The 11,663-nt window shown below is 53.3% G+C and overlaps 1 protein-coding gene across 1 annotated transcript in view; it reads right to left on the reverse strand.

Moving 5' to 3' along the window:
• The window catches only part of Vstm2l (V-set and transmembrane domain containing 2 like), a 30,157-nt gene extending 27,356 nt beyond the window's left edge, over positions 1 to 2,801 (reverse strand). Inside the window, exon 1 of the mRNA XM_028786555.1 lies at positions 2,525 to 2,801. Within this exon, the coding sequence (XP_028642388.1) occupies positions 2,525 to 2,645 (121 nt within the window). The 5' untranslated portion in view covers positions 2,646 to 2,801. The remainder of the gene's footprint in view (positions 1 to 2,524) is intronic.
• Between the last annotated feature and the right edge of the window lie 8,862 nt (positions 2,802 to 11,663).

The raw sequence follows: 11,663 nt of genomic DNA on the forward strand, positions 1-11,663 counted from the left end.
TCCTCAGGAATCCCTGCTTTGAGCCCCAACCCTTTCTCCTAAACCCACAGACGCCATCCTGACCTGGCCATATTCCCTGAATCAGCTGAGGACACGTGGAGCCCAGGAATAATGAAACGATCAGGCTCCAATCTGCTAAACAGCAATTTCGGGGCTTTTTCAGCACACACAGCTTTTATCAAATTGGTATTCTCCTCCTGAACACAAATGGCTTATTAGACATGACCCACTTATTCGCCGCGTCTCGCTATCATTAATAACTGTTTCTTTTTGTGATTAAGTGAGTGGCTCCAGACCCTTCCTGTGGTGACAGGGTGCTGGGCCTGGCAGAGGGGCAGCTGTGGGGCTCCTTAGCAGCCAGTACTTGGTGACTTTGAGCCTGGCAATGTCGAGAAGGCAGCTTGGCCCCTGCAGAGCAGAGGGGCCGTTTCTTGAGGAACAGCACAGAGGAGGTCCCAAGGGGTGACCCATTTACCCAGAGACACAGTCAGGAGGAGATCATATTCCCAGAAATGGGTCCTGTCTCCTTTGCATCCAGCACCTCTCCTGGGCATTCGTTGGTCCAGAGTAGGGATGGAAAGATTAGTGGGGCTGTGCCCCCCTCCATGCAGCTGGCACCAGGGGGCAGGATACTATCATGCAAAGGAAAGAGTCTGCTTGCTCAAGAATGACCCAAATTCCGAGGGTCTGATGGCCCAAAGACAATGAACATAGGCCTCAGAGTTCCATGTTCGTACCTCAAGGGATCTCAAACTCAGAAAGGCAAGTCCTTCTCGGAAAGGCCTCCTAGTATAAGTTTTGACAGTGCCAAGGAACTGAGCTGGACGGGCAGGCAGGAGGGCAGAGAAAGGAGGAATTCCCAGTTTCCCCTGAATGAGAAAGAATGTGACAGGGAGATGAATGTCCTGGACAAAGTACTGCTTCGCCCGACAGACCCTGGAGCCAGCCTCGGCTCAGCCGCTCTCTCACTGTGTGACCTTGGGCAACTCCCTTCACCTCTCTGAGCCTTGATTTCTCATCTGTAAGTAGAGCATCAAAATAGTCCTTTCCCTGTTTGCTACCTCTCCTGCCAGGTCAGCAGTAATCATGATGGACACAAAGGTATGTAACTGCGAGAGGTTTCTGTCCAACGTAGCCAGGTGTACGTAGATACAGGGATCTGGGCTTCCCGAGGAGTTGGGATTCTGAGCATGGCTTTGAAAACCCCTCCCTCTGGAGCAACCCCATCCATGCAGCACACCTGTAAAAGGGCTCGCCTGGGTTTTGAGGCTCCAGCACACACCCCTAACTCACTCCCATCAAAAGAAACCATCCTGTTCTCAACCCTTTGTTCAAACCTCCCCCAGCCTGGGCACACAGAGCACAGCATGCGTGCTGTAGCCTCTGCTGAGGGAAAGGATGGACCGAAGCAGGGTCTCCCCTGGTTTCATCCATCCCTGTCCCATAACACAGCATGGCTCAGGGGCAGGGAGCCTCCCGCATCACACCACCCAACTCTGCTGCCAACTTGGGCTCCTGTGGGGAGGAAGGGAGCTTCAGACACTTGGGCAGGCAGTACTGGGAGCACCTGCTTTGCTGGAGTTGAGGTTCAACGTTTCAATCATCTAGGGGCAAGGTTGAGGTGGCCAAGATGGGGGTGCCCTGTAGGATTCAGGGGGTTTCTGTTCACCCCCCAGGAACAAACAAACGCCCTACATTCCTCTTTCACTGCCAGCCTCTGGCTGGAAGGAGTGACCTCAACTACTCCAGTGTACCCCAGCTCTCTGTCCTACCTCTTCATCCTCATACTGCCCCCATCCCTGGAATGCCACCCACATGGCAAACGAAGCTGCCACCCAGGCTAGGAGGTCTTAAGCAACAGCATCTGGCGCCCCTCAGGACCATTCCCAGCGGTGGAAGGGATGGATCCCGTTGAAGGGGATGCAAGAGCAGTTTCAGCGTTAAACCCACAAAGGAGAAAGGCATCCGGGCAGAGAGAAGTGGGTGGGCAAACTGTGTGCACAAGTGCGTGCGTGCATGTGTATCCGTGTCTGCAGGCAGACAGGCAAGAGTTGTGGCGAAGCGAAGCGTGTGTGCCCGGGTGCCAGCTGGCAGGGTGAGCCACCAGCCAGTGTCTGATTCGATTTGTGTGCGTAGTGGGCACAAGTATATTTAACCAGCTAGAAGAGGCTCGGAGGGGGTGTGCAGAGTTGTGAGTGTGGGATGCAGTGAGCGTGGCTGAGTGTGTCCGCGGCTGGAGATATCTGTATGGTCGAGGAGGTGTGTGTATCCGCGTGAGCGTGTACGCGAGTGGAGGGGGTCTTCCGAGAGCTGGGGCGAGAGTGTGCTCTTGGGAGCCCCTTCTCGCAGAGCTGGCCCGGATAGGAGCCAGGGTGGGCCCCCAGTCCCAGCAGAGGGCGCCCCGGAACTCTGGGCCGCGGCATCAGTCGGCGCAGGTTCGATCACCACGATCGCCAAGTTACAGCGGTTGCGGCCGGGGTGGGGTTCAGTGAGGGAAGTCCGTGGGGGCGGCGCACGAACTCACCGTGTCCGGAGACATGGTTGTCCCAGGGCGCATGGCCTGCGGGCCGCGTGGCGCCGCCGAGTTGCAGGAAAAGTGCCAGGTAGTGGAGGGCGCCCAGCGCCGCGGCCAGCGGGGCCCCCATGCTGCGCGCTCCGGCCGGGGGGCGCCGCCGCCTCACATCGGGGCTCCGCAGCCCGCAGAGCCCGCGCCCGCCGTGCCCTGCCCGGCGCCGCCGCCGCCGCCCTCTCCCGCTGGCCCCGGCCCGGCCCCGGCTGCAGGCAGCGAGCGCACGCCCAGCCCGCCGCCTCCGACTGCGGGACTCTTCGCTTGCGCGGAAGGCCACTCCGTGCCGCCGCGCACCCGCCCTCCCCCTCGCTCCCCGCCCTGAGCCGGCGGCGGCGGAGGGATCCGCAGCTTGATTTATCATCAAAGTTTTGCCCAGGCTGGGATTTTTAAAGCGGTACTCGCAACTGGCCTTCCGTGCGGAAGCGGGGGTGGGGCAGGCCCGGGGGTGGAAGGCTACCTGGGGACCTGACCCCCCGCAGGGAGGAACACTAGGGTGTTGGGAGCCTAAATCTGGTCATTGTGAATAAGGGGGCAAAACGTCCCATCTATCACCAGACCCGCGCTCTGGAGGGGCCGCTCAACTTTGCTAGCTGGGTAGTGCCGAGGCCAGGACCAGGCAGGGTGCAGGACAGGTGGATGGGGGTGGGGAGCGCACCCGGGCTGAGATATAGGTGAACTGGTGGTTTAGGCTCTGGCAGCCTTAGGATCCCCGTGTGTCCACGCGTAGTCTCTCCTGACTGTACCTCAAGTTCTTCGTCTGAGAAATGGGGACAGAAGCCCACCAGAAGCAGTGGGGGTGAGTGGTGGTCTTTGGAGTTAGGTGGGCAAAGTAGGGGAACATCGCGGCGCTCACACAATGTGGTTATCACTGTGGTCCCCATCTCTGGGACTCAGCAGTTAGTGGGGCTCCTAGCTTAGAGGTGTTGGGGCTCTACGCAGTGAGCTGGATCGCCCCCTTCTGGACTGTAAGGTTCTCCCTAGACGAAAGGTCTAGACGGAGTGTGTGTGTGTGTGTGTGTGTATGTGTGTGTGTGTGTGTATGTGTGTAAACTATGAAGCCTCTTCCATTCCCAAGAGCTGCAGTCCAATCCTGATTCTTTCCCTGACCCTTTAACTGAGGCTTTTGTGACAGGAAAAGAGGGTTGGGGGTCATTTTAAAGAGAAGCTCATTTCATCAGACTGCCTCTTCCGAGGTCCTGCGAAGATTTGGAGCAAGGTCTCAGGAAGGATTCTTTCTGCCCTCGTTTCTCCTCCGCCTTCGCCGGCAGGCATAGTTTCAGCATTGAGGACAGCACCCTTTTCGTTTCATCCTTGAAGTACCGCGGACAGCGCCTCGGCCCGCTTCGATGCGAGGGTTCAGCACCGTGGAGAGATCCTCACGCAGCACCGCAGGGGATCCAGCCGCCAGCACAGCGCACAATACCTAAAGTTTGAAAGACCTAAGAAACGCAGTGACACATCGTGCTCGCTGTCTTTATTCTGTCTTCCGTACCCCTTTTAGATATTATGGTGGATAGCACACTGTTGTCACCAGGATCGATTCAGTTTCCCTCCCTGCTAGGTGTTGCTCTTTAAAAGCAGAATTTCAGCACCACGGACATCCCCGCCAAGAATTCTTTCAGCACCACAGACAGCTCCCGTCAGGCTCAGCCGCGGTAGACACCCAAGGCTCTTTAAACAACTCCTATCCAAGACCTTTCCAGAGCACTGCGGTGGCAAAACTGGGGCTTGGACTCGAGCGTTCTCCTCTTCAAACGCAGATTGGAAACAAACAAATGCATTTCAAAATATGAAGAGAGGCAGACAGAGAGACAGAGACTGAGTGAGACTGGAGGGAAGGGCATAGCAAAGGGACAAAAAGTCTCAGGTCTTTCAAGAACAGCCTCTAGGTACCATATGTGTCCTATCACTGTCAGGAAATTGAGGCTCAGAAAGGTTGAGCCTGTTGCCTAAAGCAAGGCAATGCTAAGTGTGTGTTGATCCAGGCGGTAGAGTCCAGACTCTCGGGCATATATCTGAGCACCCTCCTCGTCACGGTTTAGGAAGGTAAAAACCAGGGAGGGCTTTCCTGAACCAGGTCCAAGTCCTTTGCCTTCCATCTCAAGGCTCTCCCATTGCATCCTCCTGCAACAATACAGTTTACATATCAAATTATACCCATGACTCCTGAGGCAGGGGAACCTGAGATGTCTCCATTTCTCCCCCTTTAATTAATATTTCTAAATTGCTGCCTAAGAATTGGATAAAGAGAATGACAGCTTTAGAAATGGACATTGAGTCTCCTGGCCCATCATCACTGGAGTGCCCAGACTACACAGGGTTCCACTACTGACCCCTGAGGCCAATACCCTCCCTCTTTTCACAGCCAAGGAGACTGAAGCTCAGGGAGACAGAGTCACTTGTGCAAAGTGCGTGTATGAGCGGCAGAGCTAGATGCGGAGAATCTCCAGGCTACACGCCTTCCTCGTGTCATTGCCTCTTGTCTGCGTCCCTGATCCGAACACAAAGCACAGACCCTGAAACGACTGCGCTGGGTAAGGCTGAGGGTAACCACACACTGTCCCCAGAAAGTCTCTGGGAATCCACCAGGGCGGAGCATTCTAATCACTCACAGGGCTCTGGAATGCTCCAGGAGAGAGTAAGTCTCCTGTCCCCGGAGGCAACTAAGCAAGCATTCCAGATGGATGACGTGAGGCAAATATCCTGCTGTTTCCCCTACGCAAAGGAGGCTTGGAAGGTGAGCAAGTTCTTTAGCTGGGAGAGGGGCTATTTCAAAGTTGCTCCAAGCAGGGGCCTTGTGTTCTCACTGCCAAGTCGGCAGAGCTCACTGGAGAGTCTCCACCCTCCCCCTGACTCTGGGAGGCCACCCCCCCTTTCCCTCCTTGAAAGGTGTCACTTGAGCACTGTGGCTCTGTCAGTGGTAACAGCCGTAAGATTTGTCCTTTTAATCCAGAATCAATAACAAATTTCATTTAAAAATAAATTAAACCAGGCATTGGAAATCATTCACCGTGCGGGCCAGGGCCCTATAGAGCACCGTCTAAATGGCTTCCTCTCACTCATCTATCAATGTCACGAGGGGGGGAAATACCTGAGCTGCCTGATTCATGGGGAAACGACTTAAATGTATCAGGACCTAACAATGAGCAATGTGAGCCAGAGCCGCACCTCGCACACACCAATAACATGGAAGTGAGGCTTCATGGGAGCTTATCAAGACCCCACGGTCACTGGCTTTGAGGGAACCCATTTGTAAGGGGGAACAATGGCTTTAGGATATAGCTGCCTAATTTCTAGAATGCATTACTGAGCTCAGAAGAGCAATGGAATTCTATTAAAGCCTTATCTGCCACGGGAGGGTATGAAACCGGTAGGGAAATCCAGACTTGGCACCGGCAAGCCCAAGACAGCACCGGGGCTGACCTGGGAGGTGAGTAAAACAGCCCGGAGGTGGGGGCGGGGCAGGCGGGGCCCGTGTGTGTGGAAATATGTGCATTAATAGAACTCCAGTTGCCAGCGATTACGTTTACATCAGCGAATAAAACTTGGCAATAAAACATCAGAGCTGCGTCTCCGACAGCACCTCCATTTATAGCCTGTGTATTTCACTCATTCTAACAGGAGGCAGGGAACTCAAGGTGTCCCCATTTCTCTACCTTTAATTAAATCTCCTAAATTGCTGCCTAAGATTTGGATAAAGAGAATAACTTACAGTTCCAGTAATGGCTATCGAGGCTCCTGGCCCATCACTGGAGTGGCCCTGACTGTACCAGGTCCCATCATTATTACAGTGAAATATAGTAAGCCTTGTCTTCCTGGCCTCTGGTTTGTAAAAGATGATACAGCCTCTTGTTAGATGCTGGCCCAGGCCCAGGCCCAGGCCCAGGTTTGCCTTGGTTATCATCTCTCCCTGTGTGAGCTTCCCCTTCACCAAGCATCCAACACTATGTACACATACACATTCATCTGAAATCTCTGATAATTGATCAGAGGCTAGAGCGACCCTCAGGACCCTCTAGTACACATCACATAAACTATTAGTGCCCAGGTCAGAACCAGGAATGTTGACATTAGTGCCCCACAGTACACCAACGAACAGCCAGTGCTAAGTACCACTGGCTTAGACAGACTTTTTTTTTTTTTTCAACAACCCTGGCTTGCTGGGAACTCACTACATGGACCAGGCTGGCTTCAAACTCATAGGGATCTGCTCCCTCTGCCTCCTGAGTGCAGGGATTAAAGGCATGAGCTATCATACCCACCAAACAATTTTTGTTTTGTTTTGTTTTGTTCTATGAGACCAATTTTCATTATGTAGCTCTGATTGGCCTAGAACTCACAGAGATCTCCCTGTCTCTGCCACCTAGTGCTGGGATTAAAGGCGTTCATCCTCACACCTGAGCAGATTTTCTATTTTTTAAGATTTGTTTTTATTTTTAAATTATGTGTCTCTGTGGGCTTATGTATCTGCAGGCAGTGCCCGTAGAGACTGGAAGAGGGTATAGGAGGACCCCTTAGAGCTGGAGATACAGCCTGTCACAAGCTGTCCCATGTGGGTGCTGAGAGCTGAGCGTGAGTCCTCTGTACTGCTCTTGACTGCTGAACCATCTCTCCAGCCCTTACACAGTTTTGAGATGTCTGTAGCTTTAGAATCTCTGGGAAGGCTGGCTGTGCCCACTGAAGTCTGGGCCTTACCCTGGGGGATTCTTGTACTGCCTAGATATTAGGGTGGGGGAGACATTTGACAATCTGCCAACTTACAACCTGCTTCCCCAACCCCCAGTGTGCCTAATACGTGTCATACAGCACAGCTAGTGCAGAGGATCCTCAACTCCTGCCCCGACTTGTGATCGTGGCTGTCTGCTCTTGGTCTCCCGGAGGTCAGCGTAGCAGTTGCATTATGACCAGATGCTCTCTGATGACTGCAGTCCTTCCCTGATCTGCCAAAAGCTGGACACTTCCACAGATAGTTCACACGAGCCTCCAGACTTGCAGCCCTCTGCTTCTATGGCATCCTGGGGCAGACCCAGCCCTCTCACCAGGATGGAGCCTACTTTCATGTAGGCCTACCTTCATGTACTCTGCCTCCCCTAGGGTGCCTGGTCACCTAGGAAGGCCCTGTTCATTCCTGGGCTTAAGGCCAGGGCCAGGCAGGGATGGAGAGAGATTGTCCAATATGGCTCCTGTCTTGCCAAGCTAGAAGCCCCATGAAGATTCCTAGCTGACAGGGACAGTCACTAAGATTAAAATCAAATATATCTCTACTTGAACCTTATATAGACTGGTAAACTGAGGCCCAGAGAGAAGAGGTAACATGGATGTGGCACCCCACAGGTGGAAACCAGAGCCAGGATGGAAGTCAAGGTCTCCTGGCTATGCCAGGCTCTTTCCTCCATATTAGGGTCTGACCAGGCGGACAGTCACCTGTGCAGTCAGGGAGCTCATCCAAAGACATCCCAGTCTGAGACTTCTCAACAGATACCTGCAAAGCTTCCCAGGACCCTTTGTTTTAGAGTGTTCCATAACAAAATACCACAGATGGAGTGGCTTACACTGCACAGTTCCACAAGCTTTGAGTCCAAACTCAAGGTGCTGGCAAATAGGTTTCTTTGGCAGCTTGTTCTCTAGGCTTAGGGGTGGGACCCGTCTTGTGTGATCTCAGATGGCTTCTGCTTTCTGCATGCAGACAGGGAGAGAGAAAGAGAAGAGGAAAGCAAGTGTGTGTGGGGGGGTACGGGGCCTCCAGCTCAGCTCCAGGGGAACTACCACTCTCTTTTGGCCTCCTTGTGCACAAATAAAAGTCATCCTTAAAATACATAAAGGGTTTTAAAAATGTAATTTCAACACATAATCAATCATCTACACCTTTCCTAGTGGGTACGTCCCAGCAGCTCACTGATGTGAGCAGGCCTCACACTCAGTACATCTCAGCTCGCGTGGCCTCATATAGGACACAGTAGCCTTGTGTGACTCCTCATTTTTCTAATGGAGAATGCAAGATGGACCAGGGACTAGATAGGACTAGAAGGCCAGCATCTCCATGGACTCACAAATGGAAGAGAAGGCTCATCTGTTGAGCTCTGTGTGTCAGGTGTAGGACTTATCATGTTTAACTCTCACACCTCGGGTTTGGCTGTTCACCTCAGCTGGCTGTGTTGGCCAAAGTCCACTGCCCTAGGTTCCTGTAACCAGAACCCTCAGGTGGAAGCCAGCAGAAAACAGGCTCTCAGTCTCGGGGGGACAGAAAGGAATGAATCACCTTGTGAGTGTCCATTAAGAAGGATTGTTCACATTAAGGATTGTTCCCCTCTCTGGGGACAACTCATTTTTGTGACTTTCTGCTGCAGAGCAAAGGATCACAGATAGGCAGGCAGGGTCCCAGCCAGAGAAGCCACAGAAGACTTCCAAGACTACCTCTGTCACTATTTTAAAGAAGGCATGGGTTGTACAGTTAGCTGACATATGACACCACCCCGCCTCCTCACCGACGCCACTGCTAAACTGTAGGCTTTGTAATGGCAAAGAGACGTCCCCTCTCATTCCTCATGGTGTTCTCAAGGCCAGATGTAACCGCTGTTCAGTCAGCCACACCCTCCAATAAAAGAACAGACCACTTCCAGGGTAGTTTCTTCCCCCTGACCTGGGTGTGGGACCTGTATATAGTAAGCTCTGGTGCACAGCTACCTTGGTAGTTATTTTTGGATCACCACAGCCATGGCTTACCAAAGGCCCAAAATGCACCAGGCAGGCTTCATGGCAAATAGAAATGTAGTATTCATTTAGGACTTGGTGTGCAAATAGCATCTTGCATTTGGGGAAACTGAGGCCCAGGGAGGTGCTCAACGCCTGTCTGGTGGCAGACCCTGGACCCATGGTAGATCTTCCTGAAGCAAACAATGAACAGTGAGCCTCAATGACCATGTGCTGCTGCTGAGGAGAGCACTTGGCAAATCCTACCCCATGCAGTGCCAAGAGTGCTGGGACAAGCTTGGAGATCAGTCTTCAGAGCTACATTCATATTTTCATTTTTCTTTCTGTCCATTGGCATAGCTCCTCTCTTGCCTCAGTTTCTCCTCAGTCTAGGAGATGTCCCCCTTTCCCTGTCCCTTCACGGCTGTTTAGATGAGCAGATACACTTGATTAGAGGTCCTTAATAAACAAGCAAGACTGTACCCTTGGCTTCAGATAAATTGACACCTCCTGACGGGGCTGTGATTATCCCCCATTTCCTTGATGGACAAACTGAGGCTGGAGAGAGTAGAAGCTTGACCAGACTTGTACAACTGGTTCTCTTGCTGTGTGTACCCACATTCACTGCATGTCCCCCAGTGCATATCATCCTCAAACTGTCTCCTGATTGCCCACCCTTGAGGGGTGCAACTCCAATCAGGTACACATTGTCCCATGTGTGGATCAGAATGTGGCCTCAGCCCAGTCCCGGTGTGTAGTACTGAGAGCATTGTTCACCGCTCCGAGCCCTCAGTTTCTTCCTTTCTGGACTGGAGACAATGACTCTTGTCTTAGCTTTGTAAGAATTGAGATGCAGACGAGAAATGTGGTTCAGCCTCAGCAACAAGAAACCAAGAGCACCAGCTATTGATCTGCTGCCCTTGCTCCCTCTAGGTCATTCCCTAGGTGTGGGCATCCCAGTGGTTAGTGTGCAACCTCACTGTACATGTGGGGAAACCAGGGCCCAGGGAAAGGCAGAGATTTCTGAGGTCACACTATACCTGGACAGGCATGGATCTTGGGAGTCTCGCTCCCCTTTGCCACAGTTGTCCATTTTGAGCTCCCACTGGTACTGTGGAGGAACCCTGCCCCCACCCCGCTGTAAGTTCAAATGTGTTCTCTTCCTGTAACAGGAAACGGGTCCCGCCAGTTATAATGAAATCCAAATACACACACACACACACACACACACACGCACGCACGCACGCACACGCACGCACGCACGCACGCACACACACACACACACACACGCACGCACGCATGCACACGCACGCACGCACGCACGCACACACACACACACACACACACGCACGCACACGTCGTGCCCTGGACTCCCTCCTAGGCCATTGCTACTCATCTTCCACCCCCATTCTCCCCCTCCTTGGCCTTCTGGTGGCTTCTAGATTGTTCAGTGCCCCTTCTGGTCCCCTCTCCCTGCAGCACCACTTCCAGGAGGACAGGCTGTCTTGCAAAGCCTCAGAGTTCCCTCAGCAGCCCTGGCCTTCAACATCCTGCCCTCCAGCTCCTGGTCTCTGAGCCCTGGTGGCTCACACTCTTGCTCAGAGCTTTGCACACAGCTGGGCCTCAGTAAATCCTGCTTGATGAGGAGATGGGCTGTTAGGCCTGATATCAGGGGCTGGGCCTGGTGGCCTGGGCCTAGACTCAGGGAAGCCCTAGTCCACATCACCTGATTTCTGGATCCCATTTTTCCCTGGGAGAACAAAGGAGTTGGTAGGTGGCCTCTTTCTCACTTTGGGTTGTGAAGGAGGAAGGCCAGTGGCAGAGCTGAGGCCCTGAGGTGGCCTTAAGGGATTAAGTTAGGACAAGGACCAGCATTGCCATAGGCAGGGTGAGCTGGCTTGCTTACGGGGAAGTGAGCTCCCCTTGGTTGGAAGCATACAAGCAGGATTAGTGGTGGTGGTAGGGGAGCCCAGAAGTCAGACCTAAGACGAGTCACAGATGGGGCTGAGAGGCTCTGGCTCTGAGTTGGCTCGGCTCCAAATAGCCACAACCCAGTCTAGAAACAGAGGGGGAGGGTCAACCTGGCTACACTGCTCAGAGCCTGGGGTGGTGCTCAAGTTTGCTGGCACTGTCTCTCAGCCAGGGCGCACACCAGGTTGACAGTTTGGCCACTCCCCGGATGGCTGCAGCACCCTGAGGTCAGAATGTCCTGGCCCCATTTACCAGGTTTCATGGAATGCTCTGCCTGGGGCCTCAGTCTGGCGCCTTGCCTTGAACCCTGAGGGCTAGAAGACAAGAATCTTAAGTAGACCTCCACTGTACCAGCCCCTGCAGAATCTCCTGTGACCTTTCCCTAGCTCTCCCTCATCCCCTCTCCCTCACCCTCCTCTCCCTCATCCCCTCT

This window comes from Grammomys surdaster, unplaced genomic scaffold, assembly GCF_004785775.1.
Source record: "Grammomys surdaster isolate TR1022 unplaced genomic scaffold, NIH_TR_1.0 125561, whole genome shotgun sequence".
Taxonomy (NCBI): domain Eukaryota; kingdom Metazoa; phylum Chordata; class Mammalia; order Rodentia; family Muridae; genus Grammomys; species Grammomys surdaster.